The sequence below is a fragment of the Mus pahari genome, chromosome 10, assembly GCF_900095145.1.
Source record: "Mus pahari chromosome 10, PAHARI_EIJ_v1.1, whole genome shotgun sequence".
Taxonomy (NCBI): Eukaryota; Metazoa; Chordata; class Mammalia; order Rodentia; family Muridae; genus Mus; species Mus pahari.
In genome coordinates, this window is record NC_034599.1 from 90022205 (window position 1) to 90049291 (window position 27087).

At 38.7% G+C, this 27087-nt stretch overlaps 1 protein-coding gene and 1 pseudogene across 3 annotated transcripts in view; one reads left to right on the plus strand and one right to left on the minus strand.

Annotated features, from left to right (window-relative positions):
* LOC110327268 overlaps nucleotides 1-94 on the plus strand; it is a 626-nt pseudogene extending 532 nt beyond the window's left edge.
* Nucleotides 1-27087, minus strand: part of Rasa2 (RAS p21 protein activator 2) — a 98583-nt gene that overhangs the window by 50476 nt on the left and 21020 nt on the right. For 2 of the 3 annotated variants that reach the window (XM_021206080.2, XM_029542899.1), the window contains exons 3-5: nucleotides 21522-21625; nucleotides 16983-17077; nucleotides 6090-6166 (exon numbers count right to left, since the gene is read on the minus strand). In XM_021206080.2, the coding sequence (XP_021061739.1) occupies nucleotides 6090-6166; nucleotides 16983-17077; nucleotides 21522-21625 (276 nt within the window). Of the gene's footprint in view, nucleotides 1-6089; nucleotides 6167-9020; nucleotides 9354-16982; nucleotides 17078-21521; nucleotides 21626-27087 lie in introns of those variants that run through there. The other variant, XM_029542900.1, reaches the window with a different exon arrangement.

Sequence of the window (27087 nt, forward strand, 5' to 3'; positions counted from 1 at the left end):
GGGCACAGCAATGGGATTTGCTATCATGGGATTCATTGGCTTCTTCGTGTAACTGATCCATATACCCATTAATAACATTACTGTGGGTGGCTGAGTCCTTCCTCACCATGGGACGAGTGAACCAAAGAGGGGGTGACAAGCTCATGAAGTAAAACCGTCTGGATGATTTGTGGGTTTTGTTTCTTTCCATCTTCCTATGAGGTTTTCTATTTCTAAATTAAAATAATTTCAAAATAAACATTTTTCCATAATAAAATAAAGGTCTAGAGACGGAAAAATGTAAGGTCTGATTAAAAAAACACAGGTAGACTCAAATATCTGCTAAGACTATGGAGAGGAGCTGAACAAACCTGAGACTAAGTGTGTAAAAGTTCAGGTGTGTGACAGTGGTAGTGCTATGTGACAGTGCAGTGACTATAGGAGACTAGGACTCAAAACAAACACGCTGAATATTAAAGGTACAGATGATTTAGAATATTTTGTTTTAGTTATAATTGCAGACTTTGAAACAGTTGTAAGAACAACATACAGAGTTTCTATAAACCCTAATATTGAATGTTAACATTCTGTGTAACCAAGGTGAAGCTACTGAAATCAAAGGTACTAATATGTTTAATGCTACTAACGCTAATTAATCTACAGATGTCACTTAAATTTTGCCGACCTCCAGGATGCAGCATGGGGCCCTACGCTGCATTCAGCTGCNGTGTCCTCTTAGTCTCTGACCCTGTGATAACTGCTTTTAAATTACTTACTCTAAGTTTGTCTGACATTTGCTCTTGGCCAGAATGTCATCAGATGCCCTTCCCCCCCCACATTTTTTCAAAATAAATATTATTTAAATAAATCAGACACATGTCTAGTTTCTACTCCCAAAGAGGTTTTATTTAGGGTGATACCCCAGCTTAAATACAGCTTTTTGTTTTGCTGTTTAAATTATTTTATTTATTTACATTCTAAATGTTGCCCCCCTTCCCAGTCCCCCCTCTCAGAGTTCTTCACCCCACTCCCCTCTCCCCATTGCCTTTGAGAGGGTGCTCCCCCATCCCTCCACTCCACTCACCCACCTCACTCCTGAACCATCCCCCTTCCCTGGGGCATCAAGTCTACTGGATTAGGCTCTCCCACTGAAGCCAGACAAGGTAGTCCTCTGCTACATATGTGTGGATTGGGGGAGAGGGCATGGGCCAGCCTATGTACACTCTGGTTTGTGGCTTAGTCTCTGGGAGTTGCAGGGGTCCCAGTTAGTTGACACTGTTGGTCCTCCTATGGGGTTGCCATCCCTTCAGCCCCCTTCAATCTTTTCCCTAACTCTTCCAAAGGGGTCTCCGAGCTCAGTCCAGTGTTAGCTGTGAGTAACTGCATCTGTCTCAGTCAGCTGCTGGTAGAGCATCTCAGAGGACAGCTGTGCTAGGCTCCTGTCTACAAGCACAACATGGCATCAGCAATAGTGTCAGTGCTTGGTGTATGCACATGGGATCCCAAGTTGGGATGGACACTGGATGACCTTTCCTTCAGTCTCTGCTCCATTTTTGTCCCTAAATTTCCTTTAGACAGGAACAATTCTGGGTCAAAAATTTTGAAGATGGGTGGCCCCATCCCTCCAGTGGGGGCCATGTCTATTACTGGAGGTGGACTGTTCAATTAGATAGCTCACTGTTCTTTTCTGTACATAGTACCAAGAGGTACCTGATATGCTACTGTGAAGTGTTATCTATGAAATAACTTTATAGGGAGATTCTTGAGACTATGCAAAATTGCAGTTATAGTTAGGCTAACATCCTTAGTACTCTTAGATACTTTTCATCCTATTACACTTTAGCTACTTATTTCTATGAATGTTTACATGCATGTACGTACAACACCTACATGTCTGATGCTAGTGAAGATCAGAAAAGGGTATCAGATCCCCTCGGAAATGACGCTATGAGCCACCTACCATTTAGGTGCTACAACAGAACCTAGGTCCTTTGAAAGAGTATCAAGTGATCTTAACCACTGTGCCATCCTTCCAGATCACAGTTATATTTAATTATATGCTTTTATTTTTCAATTATCTACCTTTTTGTCTTATGTGCATTGTTTTGCCTACATGTATGTCTATGTGAGAACGTCAGATCTTGAATTCACAGATAGTTGTGAAATGCCATGTAGGTGCTAGGATTTGGACCCAGGTCCTCTGGAAGAGCAGAGTCAATGTCCTTAACCATTGAGCCATCTCTCCAGCCCCCATATATGCTTTTATTTCTAACTGACATGTAATTATACATACCTATGAATACAGTGTCACAAACCAATACATACATACATACATACATACATACATACATACATACATATGTCACAGACCAATACATACATACATACATACATACACACATACACACATATACATACATACACACACATATAGTAACGATCAGAACAGAGAAATTAGCATATCTAACATCTAAACATAATTTCTTTGGGGAATGTTCAAAATTCTACTAGCTGTGCTGAAATATCCAGGTGTCACTCATAATCATCCTGTGCTATATAAATTATTAGAAATTATTCCTTCTATGCTATAGCTCTGTACCCATTAAACAATCCTCCCTCTACCAATCCTTCCCCTCCATCTTCCTGAGGCTCTGGGAACAACTTCTGTGTACTGGCTTCCTGGATAAAGGCTTTCTGAGTACTCATATGTAACTGAGCGCATGGAGCGCTTGTCTCTCTGCTTGAACCCAGCTGTTGCTGCAGTATTTGCCAGTGCTGATTCAATCTCCACCCTCCTTCTTAAATTCATTAATTAGAATTATACTATAAGGAAAAGTAACTGTTTCTCCCTATGTATCTATGCGATCATATTTATTGTATCAGTAGTGACTCATGAGTATTTATTTCATTCTTCAAGCTTTAGTCCGTTATTAATCCTAATTTCAAGGCTGTCCTCAATCTGAAACTGTCCCACAACTGGCCATCTGGAATTTATTCAGATTGATTTCAATGTCTCTCATTCATTTATCTCTCCATTATTTGGGGGGGGGGGAGTTATTTCCTTACTTTTTAATTTCATAAGATATTCTAGCCCCATCATCTATTTTCCTTAGGCTAGCCCTGGATCAGCCATTGCTAACAAGGATCCGAGGCTTTCTGCATTCTAGCGGAGCTATACTAATATTGCAGCCACTAACCATATTTGGCTATTACATTAAAATTTAACAAAATATCAATCACATATGCCATATTTCAAGTCTTCAACAGCCACACATGGCCAGTAGGTACTAAAGTATGAGAGAATATATAAAATTTTTATCATATAAGTATCTATTGGTCAGCTTTTATGTTGTACACATTTGTGTATTATCCTGTGCACACAGCACTCCCCAAACTCCTGAACAAATGTCTTTCAGAAATCTGCCTCCAAAGGAGAGGAAGAAACACGGCACCCAGCAGAACAAACCTTCATAAGCTAATGTCCACTTGCTCCTCTACCAAAAAGCAAAAAGCAGAAAAACAAAAACCAAACAAACAAAAAACCCCACACAAACCAAAAACCAACCAACCAACCAAATGAAAAACAACTAATGCTATCACCACCCACACCCACAGCCAAAGCTCAGCTGGTGAGGGAGGAGCTGGTTTCACCTTGTGTGTGTATACAGAGAAAAATCAAAACATTCTGAGAAGGAAAATGAGGAGTATTTGTCACCCTAGATCTACCCTAGAAGAATGGGAAATGGGAGCGGGGAGGATATTTAAACAGAATGACAAAAGGAATGTTGATCCAGGAAGAAAGAAAGGAACAGGGACAGAGAAAAATGTGTAAATAATACTATGCTTTCCTTTTTTTCTGGATTAAGTTAAATGACTGATGCAAAGAATTCTAACACTGGCACAATTTTCAATGATTAATACAAAAATATATTAAACATGGGAGCAAGGAAAGGGTAAAAGAGGAGGCAAGATGTCTGTAACTGGTGAACTGTTGACAACAGGAGGCTATATGTTATGTACACATGGTCTAATACTCAAGACAACCACTTTAAAGGACCTATGTAATAAGACACAATAAATAGAACAGGAAATATGGAGACAAGGTGTGGAGCAGGGACTGAAGGAAAGGCCATCCAGAGACTGTCCCCAAACCCAGACATTATTGTGGATGCCGGGAAGTGTTTGCTGATATGGCTGTCTCCTGAGAGGCTCTGCCAGAGCCTGACAAATACAGAGGAGGGAGTTCGCAGTTAACCATTGGACTGAGCTAGGAGGTCCCTGATGGAGGAGTTGAAAAGGGATTGAAGGAGCTGAGGGAGTTTGCAGCCTGATGGAGGGAGCAACAGTGTCAACAAGCCAGACCTCCCCCCCTCCCCCGACTCCCCAAGCTCCAGGAAACTGGACCACCAACCAAAGAATACACATGGATCCACCCATGGCACTGGCAGAGGATGACCTTGTTGGACATCAGTGGGAGGAGAGGCCCTTGGTCCTGAGGGTGTTCAATAGCCCAGTGTAGGGGAAAGCCAGGGTGGGAGGATGGGAGTGGGTGGGTGGGGGAGCACCCTCATAGAGGCAGGGGGAAGGGGAATGAGATAGGGTGTTTCTGAAGGGGAGACCTGGAAAGGGGGAAACAGTTGAAATGTAAAGAAAATATCCAAGAAAAACCAAACAAACATAACTTTAACTTATGTTCAGGTAAATTCAGGAAATAGAAGATAGTACACAGAAACAAGACAGAGTTAAGCCTATCAATAATTACATTAAAAATAAATGGAAAAAATTCACAGAACAGAACATGGCTCTTTACAAATAGTTTTTATCTATTATTTATTGATGTGTACTGGATGGATGCCATGTATCCACGAGTATATAGGTTTTTAATGCATTGGAGCTACAGCATTTCAGGCAGTTGTCAGCCATTTGGTACAGGCACTGGGACCTGAACTTGGAACCTCTGTAAGAGAAGTATACATTTTTAACCACAAAGTCATCTCTCTAGCCCCAGAAATGACTTTAAAAATCTATTCTTATTTTATGTGTATGCATGAATGTTTTGTCTGCATGTATGCCTGTTTACCACATGCCTATTTGGTGCCTACAGAGAGCAGCCAATGTTCTTAGGTTCCCCTAGTTAGAATTATAGATGGCTGTGAGCTGGGGAAGCAGCTCAGGTCCTCTACAAATGCAGCAAGTGCTCCTCAACTACGGAGCCATCTCTCTACCAATGCCTTCCCACAGAAATGACTTTTAAAAACAATAGAGTCTATCTACAAGAGAGTACACATAATTCATATAGATTTGCACAAAAACCCAATCTCAAAGGCTATACACAATTAGGTTCTATTTCTCCTACTTCTGTGTGCCTATGTTTGTGTGTGTTTACTCGAGACTGAACGTAGGACCTCACAGCGTGTAAGGAAGCACTGAGTTCCATGTTCTACCAGTGAGTTACAGTTCCAACTCTCACATCATTTTTGAAATGACAATGTTATGGACTTGGAGACAGAAAAGAGGTTTGAAAAGAGTCGGGAGAGAGGTAGAGGGGAGTATGACTGTCAGCTGGTAGTACGAATAAAGCCTTCAGAAGACATTACGTACTGTATCTTGATTGTAGTGGTGGTTACATACATCTATGCATGTAATAAAGTGGTATATACACAACAAAGTGCATGAATAAAATTTTTTTTGGTCATATAACATGTAAATACTGGGGGAAACTAAGTAAAGAGCACAAAGACCTGTTTGTACTATCTTTGTAAATCCATAATCTCAAGTTAAAAACATTAAACACTTTCTGAGTCTCTGACAGCTAGGAAGTCAGAGGTTCTTTCCTATGACCCTTCATACCTTAATGTTTACACAGATTTGTTGCTTAACCCACATTCATTAAAAGTTAGCTGAGTAATTAATGACTTGACATAGCCTGAATGGATTAAATGAAAAAATAAACTGGATTCTCAGTTTGGTAAAGAAATGATGTATGAGAGCTTTATTTTGAAGTTTCTAAAATATTTAAAATAAGAAATTAGTCTAAGAGCATAAAACAAAGAATTATTTCTAGGTGGTTTTGACAAAAACAAATAAATGAATAAAAAGGATATGCTTACTGTACAACAAGCTGCTGGCACACGGTTCCATTCTCTGTAATCAGCTCATTCAGTCTTAGCTCAAGGTGAACCTTTCCCTAGGACAAAAAGAAAATATCAAACTCAGTCTATTTTATTTTGCTAACAAAATATTACAATGTACTTCTATCCAAATGGCGCACATACTTAATTATTCACTAACCACTATTACACATCTCTGCATAGATTTATTTGTTAAATGGCTAGTAATCACCAATGTGTGTNCATGCATGCATATACATATATCAAAGTTCTGAGAGAAAACATTCTAATATTTGTATGAAATATGACATGTAGAAATTTAGGAACTTTATACCCTGCTTAATAAATGTTTATATACTGCAATGACCACAGTATTTCCTTAAAGATGGCATTTATATTTTTTGAAAACATAAAAAGAAATTAACTTTTAAAGCTATGAAATTAAGTTAAAGATAGTAAGAATCAGTTTTTTAAAATGTACTTTGTCAACTACTGAAGATTGATTTACTATCTGCTATGTTTTAGGAAGTACTATGGGAATACACAGGAACAAACAGTGGTGTAAGACACTGTCACTACTGACCGGAAGCTCAGGACCTAGACAGAGAGACAAAGAGACACTATACGGTCAAAGCACTGATGGAAGGACTGGAATAGAACAGAGTTCTCTCTTACATACAGCTGGTAGGAGATGAGTTGAAAGCACCATTTAGTAAGTTTTAAGGAATTCGAGCCACCAGCTTCCTCAAGAAAGAGCTTAGGGACAATGTAACCCAGAGCTTGGTTACTCTTCTGCTTACTGGCGATGAGCAATCCTAAACTGGTTAACAATTCCTGCTGCCTTACCTCCACATAGCTGAGAAGACAAATTCCCAGTGCCAAGTGGAGATCTTGGGGTGTGATGTCTAGGGCCTGGTGTACTGAGTGATAGTATCAGGGGTAAGGATATTAGCACTCTAGTTACAGCTTCTCTTCTAGACACTCATTCAAAGATATAATCTGAATCACCTTTATTACTTTATGTTGACTTGTCTTATGAGACTGGATCTCAGGACCATTAGCTGTGAACTTGAGGCTAGATGACTGCTACACAATGAGCAATGAACAGTTATGAGTCACAGTGCAAAGGTCTGATTGAGCCTTCACAAGCTCTGCGTTTTGATACTGACCTTGAAGGTCTATATACACTATGTAGTAATTTCTAGTATTATGTGAGTGTGTGACAAGAACAGAAGACTGTAAGTGGAGTGGGAGTTTAAAATCATTATCTTAATTTCTTTTAACATAGGGTCTCACTATTTAGTCCAGGACAGCCTCAAACTCACAATATGTACCACCCAATTTTTTTGTTTGTTTATTTTGTCTTGTTTTTATTCTAACAGAAAATAAAGTGAAAAATCTAGCAAATAACTGGAAACTATGAAATGAATTAAATGATAACTTTAGAGCTAAGTAATAAAGTAACTGAAATGAGATATATCTAACATCAGACCAGCCACAGCTGAAGAAGACTAAACAGGAGCGAAGGCTCATCAACAGAAAATATTCATGATGAAGCACAGAGGAGGGGAGAGCTTAGGAGACAGTCTGGTTCTAGTTCTAGTGAGACTGGGATCCCAGTACAGAAAGTCAGAAGGGAGAATCAAGAGATAATTGCTTTACAATTTCTAAGACCTATGAAAGACACTACGTTACAGATTCAAAATCTCCTAAAACACATCAGTTGGATAAATAAAAAGACAACATACGAACGCACCAGTGAGATAGGTGAAAAGATAAAAAGGAACCTTAGAGCAGCTGCTATCTCCTGGTGTCCAAAAATGCATAGAAAACAGAGGTTTGTAAAAACAGGCAAAAAACAATGCATAAAGTCCTCTCACATCTAAATAGTCTTTAAATCATAAAACATTTAAATATTAAGAATTTCCTCATAAAAATGACTGAGAATGTTTCAGGATGAGACTGCTCTCTGGTTAAGAACACTGGCTGCTCCCATAGCGGACCCCAGTACCACACAGCAAATCATAAATGTCTAACTCCAGCTTCTGGACACCCATGGTTCTGGATTCCAAGAGTGCCAAATATGCACACGGTGCACATGCACACATGTGGATACTCATACAAACACATAAACCTTAAAGACAAATAAAAAAAGAACTCTGTATGTTTTATTGGTTTAAAAAAAAACTTATGAGGGGAGGAACAAATAAACCAACCAATCAACCAGCAGCAGCAGCAGCAGCAACAACAACAACAACAACACAACAACAACAACACAACAACAACAACAACAACATGTTATGGCTCCTGACAGATTTTCCCTGGTTGTTTTTGAGTTCGGGTCTTGCTATACTGCCTACGCTGTTCAGTTTCCGGAGCGGCTGGAACCACAGGCATGCATCATGCACCACTACAGCAGCCGATACAGCTTTAGTCATAGAAATCGCCTCTAAGTAACTTTAGACACAACTGCCTGCCAGATGAAAGACACAGTTTTACTTTATAATATCTCTTATACTAATGGCAAGATTTTTTTCTCCTTAAATAATAATTTAATAATGAGATAAAGAGTGGGGCACAGTGGTCCACACATGTCATTAGTTCCAGCAGTCAGGAGGCAGAAGCAAACAGATCTGAATTCGAGGCCAGCCTGGTCTGCACAGTGAGTTCCAGGCCAGCCAGGGCTACATAGTGAGACCTTGTTTCAAAAAATAAAAATTTAAAAAAAGATGGAATGGCTCATTTCTGTTACTTCCCATATACAAATTCACAAAGTTTTAAAATCAATCTATAATAATAATGAATTATGCTTTTATATTTATGATCCTTTAACTGAACATGTGTTTAATGTCTTGATTTCTTCTTAACTGGCTGTATAAAACAGTAAAACAAAGGCCATTAACAAAAAGTATATACCAATCGATAACTTACAGTATGATCCAGATGGTCAAGCTTATCCTGTTGGATAAGACTTCTAAGTAATTGCATCGAAAGGACATAACTAACATTACATCTGGCATAACAACTGGGTTTGCTGCCTGTACAAGTTGTGTGAGACACCACCCATAATTAACAGTCTTATGCAAAGTATGTTCTTTATCGCGGTACCTAGGAAATAAAGAATGGAACAATGCTTATAAGGTGTGAGTTTCAGCATCTTACAGATAAGAGGATGGCTGTATTATCATTACTTGTATGGAAGAAAATAAAGAAAATGTATACCAAGTGGAACAGACTGACAACCAGGATCATAACCAGGACTGGAACTTAAGGAAGAGAATGTGTCAAAACCAAAGCAGCAGGCAGCCACAGTCGAGCCCTGATAAAAAGTGGCATGCCCACTTGCTTAGGGGCATCAAGTCCTAAGTAGCGAGAGCCATTTGTGCTCTCCCTCAGTCTCACATTACTGTCGAGTCTGAAGGCACATTACAATGGTTTCAGAAGAAAAAGGTTCATGTCAGAGGGGAAAATGGCAAAAAACAAAATCAAGAAAAGTATTTGTATTTTATTAAAAAGGTAGAAAAGGGGCTGAAGAGATGGCTCAGCAGTTAACAACAAGCACTGCTTTTGTAGAGGACTCAGGTTTGACTCCCAGAATCCACACAGTGGACTCACAGCCATAGCCAACTCCTGCCCCCTAGGGGATCTGATGCCATTTTTTGACTTCTGTGGGCTCTGCACACATGTGCTGCCCATAATACATTCAGGCACAGACACATACACATAAAATAAATATTTTAAAAATTCTGCCAAGAAGCTGAAGACATGGTTCAGCACTTAAGAGCACTGCCTGCTTTTGCAGAGGGCCTTGGTTCCAGCACCCCCAAGGCATTTCATACCTGTCTGAAACCCCAGTTTAAAAGGGTCCAACACCTGGCTTTCACAGACACTAGGCACACATGTGGTGTAGACATATATGCAGGCAAAACATACATAAACATAAAGTATTTTTTTATTAAAATTCTGTCCATGAAGATAGAAAATGCACTCATTAAATACTGCTACCATGAGTTTCTAAAAAGAAAATAACTTCAATAAGAAAGTGATAACGTAAAGGCTAAGATAACATGTCAGCTGACTTGGTATAAATGCGAGTCACTAGGAAGGCCTTCTCATCTGAGGGGTCTACATTTACACATGTCGTTTTCTGTATCTCTACTGACAGATGATTCTCTATACTGAGGTCCTCATTTCATAAGTGATCTTCCAGCAACAAATCAGTAATGATTTGAGTTACAAATACTAATTAGTGGTAATGACAGATAATTAAACTGCTTCCTCTCTGAGATAAAGATGCTAATAATTTCATTGACACAATCCTCTGAACAAACAGGCCTAACCGAGACTCCGGAACGTACTGCCCTGCACTGTCTCCTCCAACCTCGTCAGCCTTTAGTGGACAGTGACCCACACCTAGCTAACTTCTCTCTGTAAACTGAGTCAGATCTTTGAGGATGAGGAAGCTATATGGACACAGAGACTTTGAGATGAATATAGCATTTTAAAAGAGGCACTAAGAGTAAATTCACAGAAAGAAACAAAGGAAGAGATATGTACTCTCATTAGGCATGCAAAAAGAATGGGTGACATCTTTAAGAACAATTAAGTGAGGGGACAGTGCAAACGCTAAAGCGTCTGCCATGCATGCCTGAGGATAAGTAAGTCCCACCAGTCACCCAGGAGCACAGGTGTATAAAAAGATGGGCATCTAATACATTCTAAATATCTGCCCTTATATCCTCATTCTTTATATCAAGGGAACTTCTCTTTACAAAAGACAAAGAACACTTAAAAAAAAAAACCCACAACCAACAAACTGCAGAGCCGTGGAGCCCAGTCCCAACAGATGAATCAACAATCCAATTCCTGCACCTAAGGATCACTGTGAAAGGGGATGAGGGGTGGAGAGACTGTGGGAAGCAGAGGATCAGAGTTTGCTATGAAATCATGTCTCCCAGTAATGTCAGAAGGTACACCCATGAAGTTTCACAGAAATGACTGCCTAAATACAAGCGGAACAAGGATGACAACAGCCACGCCACTGTGGGCTGGGGTGAGGTAGCCAGGCAGGGGAAGCACTTACCCAGGAGGTTACACCAATTGGTTATTTGATACCAAACAGGCAGCCTAGCCTTACACAGATTAAATAGGTGGTAGCTATGTTACGAATATATGCATGTAGATGTACACACACACACACNACACACACCCCCTAACAACATTTAATGAAAAAAAGAAGTCAGAAATTTGAAAAAGAACAATGAGGGATATATGGGAGGGCTTGAAAGGAAGAAAGGGGAAATAATATAGTTATTATAATCTCAAAAAAAAAAAAAGAAATAATTTTTTTTTGGTTTTTCAAGACAGGGTTTCTCTGTATAGCCCTGGCTGTCCTGGAACTCACTCTGTAGACCAGGCTGGCCTCGAACTCAGAAGTCCACCCGCCTCTGCCTCCCGAGTGCTGGGATTAAAGGCGTAACGAAGATGGCTGTCGTGGTGTACTTGGAAGTCCTAGGGAAGCAGAGACAGGTAGAGCCCTGGGACTCGCTGACCAGCAAACCTAGCAATAGTGATCTCTAGGTCCCACTGAGAGACCCTGTCTGAAAACCAAGTTGAAGTATCTTTAAGACTGACACCCAAGGTTATGCTCTGGTCTCTAAATACACAAGCTCACACATACACAGGCACCTGCACACACATGCACCCATCACACACAACTCCCCTCACACACACCCAGAATCTTTTCTCTCTTTGTTGGAAATTGGTTCTAATGTTAGGTCTTATTTCGGCTCCCAAAAGTAGTGCTTTCAGATCTGAGGGCTCCTGCCTCCCTCCCCACTGGCTTTGACTGATAATAAAGAATTGATGTACAGCCAACAGTTGGACAGGGAAATGGGGCGGGACTTTTAGATTGTGTGGACAAGGGACCCAGGGAGAGACGGACTCGCCATGATGGGGAAGAAAAAGGTGAAACTAATAGGCCTGCCGGCATGTAAGGAACTGGGGCCACTTCCCCGCTTAGGTCTGGGGTAGCAGAGATGAAATAGAGATTTTAAAAGATGTTAACTCAGGAATATCAGAGGGGATATGGTTTGCTAGCCATGGGGAGGTTTAGAAGTGTCCAGCCATTCAGCTAGTCAAAGCATATCAAAATTAACTGGTGCGTGCGTGCGTGCGTGTGTCTTTTATTCGGGAATCCAGAGAGCTTTTAGGAGGGGCACACACAGCGAGTGTACAACCTGCCAGGAGTCAAAGTGGTTTAACTAATTCACCGCTACACTCTTTATTTTGTAAGTATATAGTTATAAAGAAGAAAACATTAACTATTCCTTTTTCAAAATGAAAAATGAAAAGCCATAAACATGAAAGAAATCAATCAGTGGCTCTCAGTTCCCACCTGCCTTACAGTACATACTGCTGCCGAGTTGGGGCTACTGCTAAGAATGACACTACATAGTGTTTGTTCATCAAAGCCCCAGATAAAAACTAATGTTCTCTGTGGCAGTCAACCATCTTATGAGGACTTAAGTCACTTCAAGGATAATTTTTAACTTATGTGAATTTTTATCTTGTCTGCTCCTGTCAGAACCTAACTGCCAATTACCATGCAGTATCTGTGCAAATGTCTGGTAACTATGTAGCTCACATTCCTGAGGAAGTTCCTGTAATTTGACTTCAAAAAGCTCCCTATGCACTTTCTAATGCATTCCCCTTTGCCTACTAATTTGGGTAGGCTTCTGTTCCATATTTTGATACTACCTGAGCAATTCTAATATGTTGCATTTTTTTTATAACTAAGAGTACATATCATTGAAAGACAGCACAGTGCTGTCTGATTAGGATCTAGTGGGATCACAGTTTCTATGACTAAGTCCTTTAATCCTATTAATATAATCTGTAAAATGAGGTTAATATTACCTACCTCATAGTGCTTCTATGGGTCTTAAATGAGATAATGTATATTAAGTACTCACTACTGTACTTGGTACATACTTTTATAATTACTAAAAGTAATCATTAGATTGAGTCCTGGCTAAATGTAATCTCATTGCTTTCTATACTGTCATTTATTTTTATTTTTTCATGTCTTTAAAAGGTATTACTTTCATATCTTAAAAGATAAAACTTATACAGGGTAAACAAACAAAAACTGAGTAGGCTCTGTATTAATTTCAAGGTGTTTTCATATCTTTTATACTCACAAGGTTAGCGTGGTATTTTCAGGTTGTTTGTGGCTAAATAATAATATCCCCAATGATAGCATATTACCCTGGAAAGTATTATCCCTCCCTCCCACCTCCTACAGCATTCTTCTTTTAAAATCTATTTTAAGTAATGGGTAATTCTTACTAATTACTATTTAAGATAAAAGTTCTGGAAAGGCTAATGACTAATGGACATGGAAGCAAACAGTACTAAAAATTTAAATGCCAATACTATATATAAACATAAATACTACTTTAATATTTTCAGGGTCCAGAGGTGATAGTTTTATATATACACTTTCAAATAAAGCCTGTGCCCCAGTATTAGTTTCTGGTATCATCTCCAAGATTTACATAAAGAACACATAGCGCTCTACATTTTCAGAATCAGAATCTTTTTTTTCTTAAGATTTATTTATTTATGTATGTGAGTACACTGTCACTGTACAGATGGTTGTGAGCCTTCATGTGATAGTTGGGAATTGAATTTTAGAGCCTCTACTCACTCCGGTCGGGCCTCGCTTGCTCAGTCCCGGCTCGATCCAGCTCAAAGATTTATTATTATTAATATATACACTGTAGCTATCTTCAGACACACCAGAAGAGGACCTCAGATCTCATCACCAGTGGTTGTGAGCCAACATGTGGTTGCTGTGATTTGAATTCAGGACCTTCGGAAGAGCAGTCAGTGCTCTTACCCGCTGAGCCATCTCGCCAGTGCCCCCCCCCATCAAATTCCTAAATCCAGAAAATGTATGCTGGTCATTAAGAATGCACTTAATAGCCAGGCGTGGTGACACACGCCTTTAATCCCAGCACTCGGGAGGCAGAGGCAGGTGGATTTCTGAGTTCGAGGCCAGCCTGGTCTACAAAGTGAGTTCCAGGACAGACAAACTGTAATGAATTCTAATTAATTCCATTTCAGATCAAAATCTCAAAAGCCTCTTCTTCTCTTTCCTTTTGTTCAAATCACTGATAGACTGGATGGGTGCAATGGTGTACACCTAGAATCCCAACGTTAGAGAGCTTCGTGAGAGCCAACCTCAGGTACACATGAGCAGCATACTCAAATGGCTGACACCATACTGGCTTCTCATCTGGGCTGTAGATGGATAATCGGGTAAAGCTATATTAGAAAGCTACCTGTGTTAGTGAGTTTTCAGTCAACTATCTTTAAGCTAGAACTATTTGAAAAGAGGAAACTTCAACTGAGAAAATGCCTTCATGGGGGCTGGAGAGATGGCTCAGCGGGTAAGAACACTGACTACTCTTCCGAAGGTCCTGAGTTCAAATCCCAGCAACCACATGGTAGCTCACAACCACCCGTGATGAGATCTGAGTCCCTCTTCTGGTGTGTCTGAAGATAGCTACAGTGTATATATATTATTAATAATAAATCTTTGGGCTGGAGCAAGCAGAGTTGACTGGAGTGAGCGGAGGTCCTAAAATTCATTTCCCCAACAACCACATGAAGGCTCACAACCATCTGTACAGCGACAGTGTACTCACATACATAAAATAAATAAATAAATCTTTAAAAAAAAAGAAAATGCCTCTATAAAATCCAGCTGTAGGGTAGGGCATTTTCTTAGTGATTGATGGGGGAAAGCCCAGCCTATTATAAGTAGTGCCATCCCTGGGTCTATGAACCTGGGTTCTGTGAGAAAGCAGGCTAAAGAAGCCATGAGACAGGTCAGTAAGCAGCACTCCTCCATGGTCTCTGCAATCGACTCCTGTCTCCAGGCTTCTGCCCTGTTTGAGTTCCTGTCCTGACTGTTTTTGGAAACCGATGTGTAAGCCAACTAAACCCTTTCCTCCTTAACTTGCTTTTGGTCATGGTGTTTCACTGCAGCAACAGAAACCCTAACTAGGGCACCACCAGAAATACATTTACATTTGTATAGAAGCAAACAGGTTTTTGTGTGTTTGTTTGTTTGTTTATGCAGCCTGGCTGGCCTGAAAAGCCTGCCTTCACTTCCTAGGTGCTGAGGTTACAAATGTGCATGGACAACACTCAGTTTCTGTGGTACTGCGGATGGCACTCAATGCTCTGTACACGCAAGTCACACATTCTACCAACTGAGCTACAATCAGCTCAAAATCAAGTTTTAAAGTATTCTCGATTCATATGAGTCAAGCATGGTGATTTTTATTCTCCTTTTACAGAAACGAAGCTCAAGGTCATTAAAATGAACATATAAAAACACATCAGCCCATTCTACTTCCTCACATGACTTCTCCCTTGGTACTGACAATGCTGTCTTTCTGAGTGCTGAATGATTCATATGGTCAAATGGAAAGAAAGAAGATTAAAATGGGGTAGAGTAGATAAAACAGAAAAAGTACTTAGCTATATTCTGTATTTAAGACGGGACTTTTGCACACAACACTTCTTTTTTAAAAGAATTTAATCACAGAAATTGCATAAAAGGTTATGAAGAAATGGATACATATTTTATTTGCAAAGTATCTGTGGGTATGATTTTTGTCTCCTTGTTTTAAACTTCTGAGTCTTAGCAGCAAATTATAGCCTGTTTAAGAGACAAAGAGTCCTGCCTGGAGTTATGCCCTTGCGAATGGTTTCATAATCATTACCATAGTTAAAAAGATTACAAAAAAAGAATATATATATATATATATATATATATATATATATATAGAGAGAGAGAGAGAGAGAGAGAGAGAGAGAGAGAGAGAGAGAGAGAGAAAGAAGGAAAAGGTTCCCTTAGGAATAATTTCTAAGTCATAGAGACTTAAGCTTTTTACAAACTTCAACATTTCTGGCTAACAAAACATTTCTGTTCACATATAGAATTTATACAAGGCCTTTATTTGGCAAGGGGAAAAAGAATAGATTAACAAGAATAATTATACCCCTTCAAATAAAAGGAGATGAACAGGAGGGGAGGTAGGAATGAAGGCTAAGCACTGCAGATTCAGGCATGGTTTAAATAAGTAACATTTTTTTCCCCAAGTCTAGTTTATTAGAAATGGAATAAACACGTCCAAATGAGAATTTATTGTTTTATGGTTAATTCTTGTATGGATATATGTATATACATATATGTATATAGGTGCCATGCACATGAATGGAAGTTAGAGATGAGACTTGGTTCTCAGGGGCTGGAGAGATGGATCATCAGTTAAGAAGAGCACGGACTGCTCTTCCAGAGGTCCTGAGTTCAATTCTCAACAACTACATGGTGGCTCACAACCATCTGTAAGGTGATTTGGCCCCCTCTTCTGAAGACAGTTACACTGTACTTGTATACATAAAATAAGTACATAATTCTTTGGGAAAAAAAAAAAAGAAAAAGAAAGAAAGAAAGAAAGAAAGAAAGAAAGAAAGAAAGAAAGAAAGAAAGAAAGAAAGAAAGAAAGAAAGAAAGAGAGAGTTGATTCTCACTGTCTACCTTTACAGGGTTCGGGGAATTGAACACAGGTCAACAGGCTTGCTAGGCTAGGCTAGCACCTTTACCCAGTGAGCTATCCCACTGTCCATACATTAAAAAAAAAAAAAGTCCAAATGGAAAAGCCATTTCCTTCCAGCTCTCTATTACTTAAAGTCTATGTTTGGTATTAGAATGTAAAATAAGGTATTACAAGTTCTATCAGTATAAACTAGTATAATTAGTTGGTTTTCACTGGTTTTTCCGTATGTTATAATCTCATGTATTATTTAACTTACCTGAACTTCTGAATTTGAGTCAATAGGCTGCAGTGAAAACCAAGTTTCTTTACCACTGTGACGGCACAGGTCTTCTTTTTTGATGGCTACTTTTCCTATAAAAAATAAGTAAAATGATGAGAAATAACCTTATGGCATATAACCTTATGGTCCATAAGCATTGCTATATATTTTACAGGAAATACTTAAATTTGTATCTGTTGATAAAAAAATCCACCATTACTCCTTTTTTTTTGAAACTGGATGTTGTTAATGTAGCTCTGGCTGACCTGGTACCTGTGACTTAGCCCAAGATAGACCTGAACTCATGGTAATCCTCCTGCTTTAGTCTTCTGAGTGCGGAGATTACAGAATTTAAAAATTCATTTCTATAAAGTTTGTTTTCTCTTATACCTTAAAGAAGAAATGTCCTGTTTCTGCTTGCCCACTGGGAGACCCTTTTGTGGTCATTGTGAATCAGGGCATTAGAAGAACTCAGCTGGATTTAATGTAACTATGGTATGTTAGCACTTTCTCAGATTAATATTCAGGATAAAAAACAAAATATAAATGGCAATGCGATATAATTTTCCAGGTTGTGAAACACTGTGGATGAAATATATGTGCTGGTTAATTTTGAACAGCAACATCTGTATTTAATAAGAAGTTATATGCTCCAATTAAGTGAAAGGACACTTAATTAAGTGAAAGTATCTCACCTATTACTAACAAAAGTGAAAAGTACCTCCAAGATCATTTTATCAAAACATGATTAAGCTAGCTATACTTCTTTAACCATCAAAGCTTCTCTCTAAAGCGTTTGTGTCTCAGGGAAAGATGAAGTACCACGAACAAAGGCATAGGAAAGGAGAGAAGCAACAAGCAATCTTCAAATGAAGTACTCGGTGTGTGGTGCAAAGCAAGCCCTGTGAAGCAGACATAGTTTTGCATGTGACTAACCATTCAAAGACTGCACAAAAGCTCCGACAAAGGAGATACAGGGTAGTTTAAGAGTAATTCACTTCTTTCCTTGTTTTAAAAATACTTTCAAGTATCCCAACTGTATGTTATGTCTTTTGTTTTTTTGGATTTTTTTATTAGATATTTTCTTTATTTACATTTCAAATGTTATCCGCTTTCCTGGTTTCCCCTCCAAAACCCCCCATCCCTTCCCCCCTCCCCTGCTCACCAACCCACCCACTCCCTCTTCCTGGCCCTGGCATTCCCCTATACTGGGGCATAGAACCTTCATAGGANCAAGGGCCTCTCCTCCCACTGATGACCAACTAGGCTATCCTCAGCTACATATGCAGCTGGAGCCATGAGTCCCTCTATGTGTTTTCTTTGGTTGGTGGCTTATTCCCTGGGAGCTCTGGGGGTACTGGTTAGTTCATATTGTTGTTCCTCTTAAGGGGCTTCAAACCCCTTCAGCTCCTTGGGTACTTTCTCTAGCTCCTTCATTGGGGACCCTGTGCTCAGTCCAATGGATGGCTGTGAGCATCCACTTCTGTATTTGTGAGGCACCAGCAGAGCCTCTTAGGAGACAGCTATATCAGGCTCCTGTCAGCAAGCTCTTGTTGGCATCCACAATAGTGTCTGGGTTTGGTGGCTGTATATGGGATGGATCCCCAGGTGGGGCAGTCTCTGGATGGTCATTCCTTCAGTCTCTGCTCCACACATACTTTCCTTTTAAGTATCCCAACTGTTATGTTATGTCTTACTATGTAATCTTACTTTTAGTTCAACAGTTGAAAACATTAGAAATAATAAATTTTTATGTGAAGCTGTATCAACTTCAAATATCAAGTGAAAAGGAAGATAGAAAAACAAAACAACGTGTGTGTGTGTGTGTGTGTGTGTGTGTATGTTTTTCTTTCTGGAAACAGGTGGTGATTATACAATTGTCACACTGTGTGATTTCAAATTTTACAAATATTTTATCTTGATAATCCCAGCACTAGGCCAGCCTGGTCTACATGGTGCATTCTAAGACAGCCAGGGCTGTAAAGAAAGGCCCTGTCTCAAAAAAAGGGGGGTGAGAAAAGAAAGAACTTGAAAAACAGCTGCCAAGAACACTACGCAAAACTTCTATTTTCTTTACCCAGGATTTCCAAAATCTTATCATTTTTCTTATGTTTTGCTCTGATATGTGCATGTGTATAATATGTAAATGTACACTGTTCCTTTCTCTAAGTCATTAAAAATAAGTTTTAAATATACTTAAAAACAAAAATTTTATGGTATATAACTTATACCTTAATAAAGTTGATAAAGTTGTTACTTAAACTTTTAAAACATATACTTTTATGTTTATCTCTTTATAACTTAAAACTCAAACTACAGATATATATATATATCTATATGTATACTTTTTTTTTTTTTCTCCGAGACAGGGTTTCTCTGTAGGCCTGGCTGTCCTGGAACTCACTCAGTAGACCAGGCTGGCCTCGAGCTCAGAATGGCAACTGTAGCAATAGTCCTCAAAAGACTGAAAATCCAATCAGTCTATTAACACACAAAATTCAAAACAAAAAACTTTAAACCTATGAATCTCTTTTCTTTTAAATATTTTGAGTGAAATATAATATAAAGATGAAAAAAAATCTTTGTGTGACTGCTAGAATTGTAGAAAGTGACACTAGAAAAATGTACTTCAGGGTTTTTAAATTGAATTTTAAGATGAGAAATGAAGGGAAAATGAATTTATTCTAAAACTGAATATGCACACTAATAGCTAAGTACAGAATATAGTCATTAACTAAAAAAAGCAAATATTCCTTATACTGCCTAAGGAATTTAGATTGAAAGTCATGTTATATATTTTCTTGGTATGTTTCATCATCAATTGCAAAAAGATTCCTAAGAAATCAATACACCTGAAATGGCTGAGGATACAAATATTGAAGTATTTAAATTTAGTATGGCAGTAATGTGAGATAATCATAATTCCAATTTTCACTGATTCTACATTAGAAGCAAATTTTAAGGGAATGACCAAGAGCTTGGTACTTAAAAAATTCATACACACACACACACACACACACACACACACACACACACACGCTCACACCTGCCCTATAGCTGAAGTTCTTATCTTCTAGGCATTCCTTTCATTTTACAGATTATTTATTTATTTATTTATTTTTTCAAGACAGGGTTTCTCTGTAAAGCCCTGGCTGTCCTGGAACTCACTCTGTAGACCAGGCTGACCTCGAACTCAGAAGTCTGCCTGCCTCTGCCTCCCGAGTGCTGGGATTAAAGGTGTGCACCACCATGTCCGGCCCTCATTTTACAGATTTATTTAAGTGAATATCTTTGTTATCCTTTCTCTCAATAAAGGCAGAGAGACTATCTAGCATACAGCTTTTAACATCTTAAATTTATACAGTAATATTTTTAGTTTCTGATTGTTATTAAGACTTTATCACACTACAAAAGCACTTTGCGAATGCACCATACTCCCTGCCCTAGCATGTAATTTTGGGAGGATTTACTAAACCAGCCATGGTGGAATATGCTTATAATCTCAGTGCTCATGACACTGAAGCAGGACAGTTTTAAAGCCAGTCTGGGTGAGTGGGTATGGGGGAGAGGGAGACAGAATATATATGTTTCATTCATATATAGTCATTTACTCATTTACACGTATATGAATGAAGTTGTCCTACATGAGCATGCATGTATATGCACATGCACAGACAGACAGACACACACACACACACACACACACACACACACAAAGCAAGACAAGTCCTCAACTTAAAAGGAAGGGTTTTAAAATGTTTTATTTGGATGTTTATTCCTTTGAGCAATTCATGCCCACATTCTATAAATCACATTGGTGACGTTACAAACAGTGATTCAATTTCCACCTTGCCTCAACTTAAGACTATTTAACCAAGTATGTGCCTAAAAGCCACACAGGAATGAATCTTTCCTACTCTATCTTTCAGATCATAGGAAATACACCTGACACCTTCATCTTCCCAAAGGACAACAAAGACCCCAGGTATAACATTCCAGAAGCAAATTATCTGCTTATGCCCTATGGTTTGTTTTTAACTACAAATTGTTTTTCTTAAAATTAGTATTTGCTTTTTAATAAAAATATTTGTTTGGTTTTCTTTTTCTCTAGATGGAAAGTCTGACTCTGTAACCCAGAGAGCCTGAGACAGACGGACAGCAACTCTCTGCCACAATAGAGAGCCTGAGACAGACGGACAGCAACCCTCTGCCATAGTCTCTTGGTGTGAACTTCCATGCCTGATGGGTTTTACCTTAATAAGAAGATATCAAAGGTGACTTTGAGAAATCATTGCTATTTATAGCTAATATGGAAACATATATAATATTTGACTAAGGAATTAGCAAAGGTCTGTTCACAGAATGTCATTTAAAGTGAATGTCCCAATTTAAAAAAAGAATCAATGAACATAAAATCTAGAGAAAAAGATTAGAAATGTTAAACATATATTATCTTGCAGTTTTAACACCTCCTTACTTACGGAAAGAATGAATGTAACACTAATGTAATTATAAATAATTATGAATAGTACCTACCTATACGAAGATCTCTTTGTAAAACATTTTTATCATAAACATAAAAAGACAAATACTGGAAAGTTCTTGGAATCTCAAAATAAAATTCTTCACTGAAATATGGACTAGAAAGAAAAGAGAAAGCTTATTATATTAAATAATATATATTTATTATCACTATTAAATATTCATTACTACCACTATTAAAATGGTACCAATAATAAAATCACATTCAAATTTTACTTTCAACAAACATCCATGAAATTATAAACTAAAATTCTTCAGAATTTCAAACAAATTCTATACAAATCGAGCTGAACTTAAAAGACTTTAGGTGGCAAATGAATTCTAAACATACAGCTTTGCAGAAGGTCCTGTGAACAGAAGAGCTAGTACCTGCCTAGCCACGCTCACCCAAAGCTGACGTACGTGAGAGTCAAGAACAAAGCCCCTCGTATTATTATCTTAGAAAGAACAGAAGAAAGTTGTATTGCTCACAATAATACTTAATATCTAAAATGAATAATGCTATATAAAATATTTTAATTATATTAGAGACCATTAAGTATTTTAATTATCTTTCCTGAGTTATTTTTGAATTATATATAATCAAATCTGATCTATAGAGGCTGGTGGTCTTTGATAAAAATCACGAACCTGTGTAGCTTCCACCTCAATCAAAATATAGAATACTGTTACCACCTTAGAAAGTTCCTTTATGCTCCCAATAGTACCCTAACATGTCACAAGAAACTAATTTTATGAGCAGTGGGGGTGGGTTCCAGGGGTTAGAGCCTAGGGCCTTGTGTATGCTATGCAAGTATGTAAATGTATCTTTTATTTGCCAGATATAATTGTTGTTTCAGAGGCTTACTGCTAAATAATCTCATCCGTTCAGCTCTTTCTGAACTCTGGCTGGCTGGTTCGACTCAGCTGTTCTGAACCAAACTCCTCTCCAAGCTGACTGATTCAAACTGGCTCCTCTCAGCATCTGATTAAATTGTTCTGCTTGGCCTCAAACTAACTCTGGCAATCTGTTCTAATCTTCTGGCTCCTTCTTATTCTCTGCAACCTATCTTGGTAAAAACTCTCCCACCCCTCTATGCTGTTCTCTTAAGTCACCTCTCTTTCTCATGTTGTGAGAGCTGAGCATATTCCATCACTGACTCATTCTGTCAAATCTTTCTCTGACTTGTCATTTTGTCTGTCCCTCACGGCTGCTTCCTTCTACAAATTAACTTTACCTTCATTGTTTGGGATTAATGGTGTGTGCTAAGGGTGTGCCTGTACTCCAGCCAGATCACAGAGACCTAGAAGGTTTTGGATGTGATCCCTTGCCAGAGCAGGCATGATGCTGGATTAAAATTATTTTACATCTCCCCACATTCTGTTCAAGTTAAATACTGTATACATTTTAACTGCTATAATACTAGTGCTCTTTTACTGAGTTATATTCTTAGCCCAGTGATATGATTTCTTTGCATGTGTGTACATATGCATACAAGTGTGACTGTTTGAGTATAAAGGCCAGAGGTCAATCACCTAGTTGAGTTTCATCACCTAATTTTGTGATACAGGGTCTTTCCCTGAGTCTGGCCACACTGCTGGCTACCTAGCCCCAGGGACCTTCCTGCTCATATAAACCCAGCTCATTTCATACCACTGCAATACAGCTTTATGGGTGCCAAGAAACCAAACTCAGGTCCATGCTTATATGACAAGACTAAGCTGTTTTCCCAGTCTTAGTGATTTGATTTGTAAGTACCTGTGTGTGGATGTGCATACTCTCATGTGTGCATCAGTATAGAGATCAGAAGTAGATATCTAGCATCTTCCTTCATCTATCTTTACCTTATTTAAAAAAAAAAAAAACAAACAAATACAAAAACAAAAACCACAGGGTTTCTAGCTGAACCTGCAGCTCATTGATGTGGCTCTATAGACTGGCCAGCAAGTCCCAAGGATCTTCTTAGCTCCACACCTCAGCTCTGGGATTACATTACTAGTGTTTGGGTCTTTACATGGGTGCTAACTATCCAAACTGCAGTTCTCAATGCTTTCAAAACAAGCACTTCATTGACTGACCTATCACGGTTGGGGAAGTTAGTGGCTACTGGAAAGGGGAAATCCTTTTCCTCAGTGGTGTAGCCATTTGTTTGTTGCCCATGCTCCAGTACATAATGCTCTACCTACACCTATGCCAGCAGCCCTAATTAAACTCAGTATGTCACATACATACACTCAAACACATGAAAGCAAGAGAGCTTGCTAGAAGGAATTCAGAGAGCATGCATGGGAATCAGATGAGGGAGGGTAATGGAGTGGGTACAACTTACAAACAATACATTTATGTATGGAATTTTCAGAGAAAGAATTAAACATAAAACCTATCACCTATCTCCCAGAAATTTCCCTGTACCCTCTGTAATCACCCTACAGACGGCCAGTCAACTGGGGAAAGTTCTATCATTACAGAGTACATCCTAATAGTGAGGAAAATGGTTTTAAACTGTGTTTTCCTGATGGTTACTAGAGCTGGATCTCGTTCCATGTGTCTCTGAGACACTTGGAAAGGTGATAACCTTCGTTTATGAAATATCTGCATCTCCTTAAAATTTTAAAATTCTTAATTATTAAGCATTTGCTTTAATTTAGAGATATTTAGAAGCAAGATCTCTTAAATCTTTTTACAATTCTAAAGTATTTTCTGTTTTATAATTCAAAGTTACAAAAACTGAAGAAAAACTTCCAAAGGTGGAAAAAGTTAGAAAGACCTATTATGTAGATACTTCAAGTTTAATAGCTGATTACAATTTAGACAAGTATTAAGAACATTATAATAAAATCAAGTTGAGGAAGGATTATTTTGCCCCATTCTAGAAAGTAAGATTAGGGGCATTCAGAATGCAAGAATTATCTAGTCTATCTAGCTATACCCTTAGGGTCTAAGGCAGTAACACAGTTAGCTTGAAATTATCTTTCAAATGATTTTCTTTTTAAAGGTGGAAAGAAATAAAGAAAACTGGTTTCATCATTTTTCCACTATATAAATATTCAGAAAGGTTAAGGATTATTTTCTCATATATGGCTACATATTACAAACTATGAGTACTCAATTTATGGACTCAATTTACAAAGATACTATTGAATTTTGTAATCACTGATTACCTTGTGATACAAAATTGTAACAAACTGAAATTTAAACATTTTCAGGTCTCAACTCCCAGCTGTGCTATTACCTTCCTTCATTACATGACAAGTCATGCAGCCTTCCAGTGACATGATTTCATCATTCATAAATAAAAAGGCCATTTGTGAACCTGAATGCACAAATGTGAAAGATAATTATGATTCTAAATATGGGCATATGGCTTGTGACAAAATCTTTTGATGTTCATTACTCTCAATATTTTTGGGCTACTAAGGCACCTTTATAGTTTTTTGTTTTGTTTTTAATTAGGTACTATTCTTTTTTTTTTTTTGAAGAGGGTGCACATGTGAAGTCAGAGAACAACCTGTGGAAATTGGTTCTCTCTTTCCATCATGTGGGCTCTGGGGACTGACCTCAAGTTTCAAGCTTGACAGCTGGTTCCTTCACCCACTGACTGAGCCACTACAAGGGTTACTTTTAGTTTTATATAGTTTTCTTATGAAGAGTTCAAAATTCTAAGACCTAAACAACAAAGAGCTATGCAGAGGGACGAGCCTACACCATCAACAAAGAGCTGTGCAGAGGGGCGAGCCTACACCATCAACAAAGAGCTGTGCAGAGGGGCGAGCCTACACCATCAACAAANACAAAGAGCTGTGCAGAGGGGCGAGCCTACACCATCAACAAAGAGCTGTGCAGAGGGGCGAGCCTACACCATCAACAAAGAGCTGTGCAGAGGGGTGTGCCTATACCACCTTTTGAGGCTGAAGGAGTAAGAGTTCAATGCCAACTTGGGTTACATAGCTAGGCCCTGCATAGAGAAGAGGAAAGGAAAAGGGCAAAGAGGAGAAAAGACAAAGAGCAGGAAAGGAGACACAGGCAAATGTCACAGGAAAAGATAGGCAAGTATGTGGGAGAGGGGAACAAGGCTCTACAGCATCCTTCAGAAGTCTCAGTGTGACAACTGTTTCAGTCACCGTGCTTGTCCCAACAACTCCCAGAGTCCTCCACGTAGTTTGGTGGTGGTGGTTCAGCTGCTCTTTTTTTTTTTTTTTTTTAAAGATAGACTGTCATCATGTAGCCCGAGTGACCTGGGACTTGTTATGTAAACCAGGCTGGCCTCAACCTCAACAGAGATCTGACCAACTCAGCCTTACAAATGCTGGGATTTAAAGCATGTATCATGACACCTGGTTTTAGCACAGTTCTATATCAAAATTACAAACACAACACTGCTACAAGGCAGAGGAGGCAAAGAAGAATTTGCTGTGTGCAGTACTTTCAAAGAATAATTACACTTTCACAGATTAAAAACAATCCAAGGGCTTATTACCTGATAATACATTAGTAAGTAACTTGTATATATGCAGATGCAGAGAAAGGGTGTGTTTGTGTAGCCCAGAGGTTAACATCCGCTATCTTTCTCAATCATTTTCCACCTTATTCTTTGAGACAGGGCTCTTGTTAAACGATTTGTCTACACTGGCTGGCCAGCAGGTTCCTGGGAACCTCCTACCTCCATGTCCCCAGCACTGGGAACTATATGGGAGCCACTGTACCTGGCTTTCTTACATGGGTACTGGGGATGTAACACTTGACCTGGTATTTGTGCAGCAAGTACTTTACCAAGAAAGCCATCTACCACTCTAGCTTCAACTTGTGTGAACTTTGAGCTCATATGTTCTCTGGAGAAGTAAAAATGATGTGCTTTGAGGAAAGCTCGAACAAATAGGCACTACTTAGCCTAGAGAGCACACTGAACACTTATAATTGTTGTTTTCAAACATTTAATACTGTCATATAAAAGATAAACTAAAATTCCCCAGAAATCTAAGGGACAAAGCTAGGACAACTAAGAAAAACTACTTTCTAAAGCAATGAAAGGCCACGTGAGAGCAAGCACTTCACTGGGGTCACTCTTAAGAGACAGATAAGTGAACAGAACCCAGAACTGAGCAAGCACTTGGCACGTGACTGGATGCCATTTTAATGATCATTAACCAATTAAACATAAGCACTTTCTGAGTCAGAAGAGTTCAAAGACCAAGCAGACTACTTAGGAAGTGTGAACTTCTTGGTGACTAAACCATTATTAAATAGATGCCCCATGACCACTTGCCAGATCTACTTACTGCTAAGGAGACCAATGCTGTCAGTGCAGCTTACTGACTGACATTCAAGGCCTCCTTAAATGCTTACATCCTGTAAGTCTAAAAAATAAATTCATAATAGAATAGAAAACCTTTAAATAAAAGATATTAGCTTCAAATCAAGAAATTCAATTTGATAATAAAAATCTGGAAAATACATAAAACTGTGTATACTGGCTAGATTTGTGTCAACTTGACACAAGCTGGAGTTATCACAGAGAAAGGAGCTTCAGTTGGGGAAGTGCCTCCATGAGATCCAGCTGTAAGGCATTTTCTCAATTAGTGA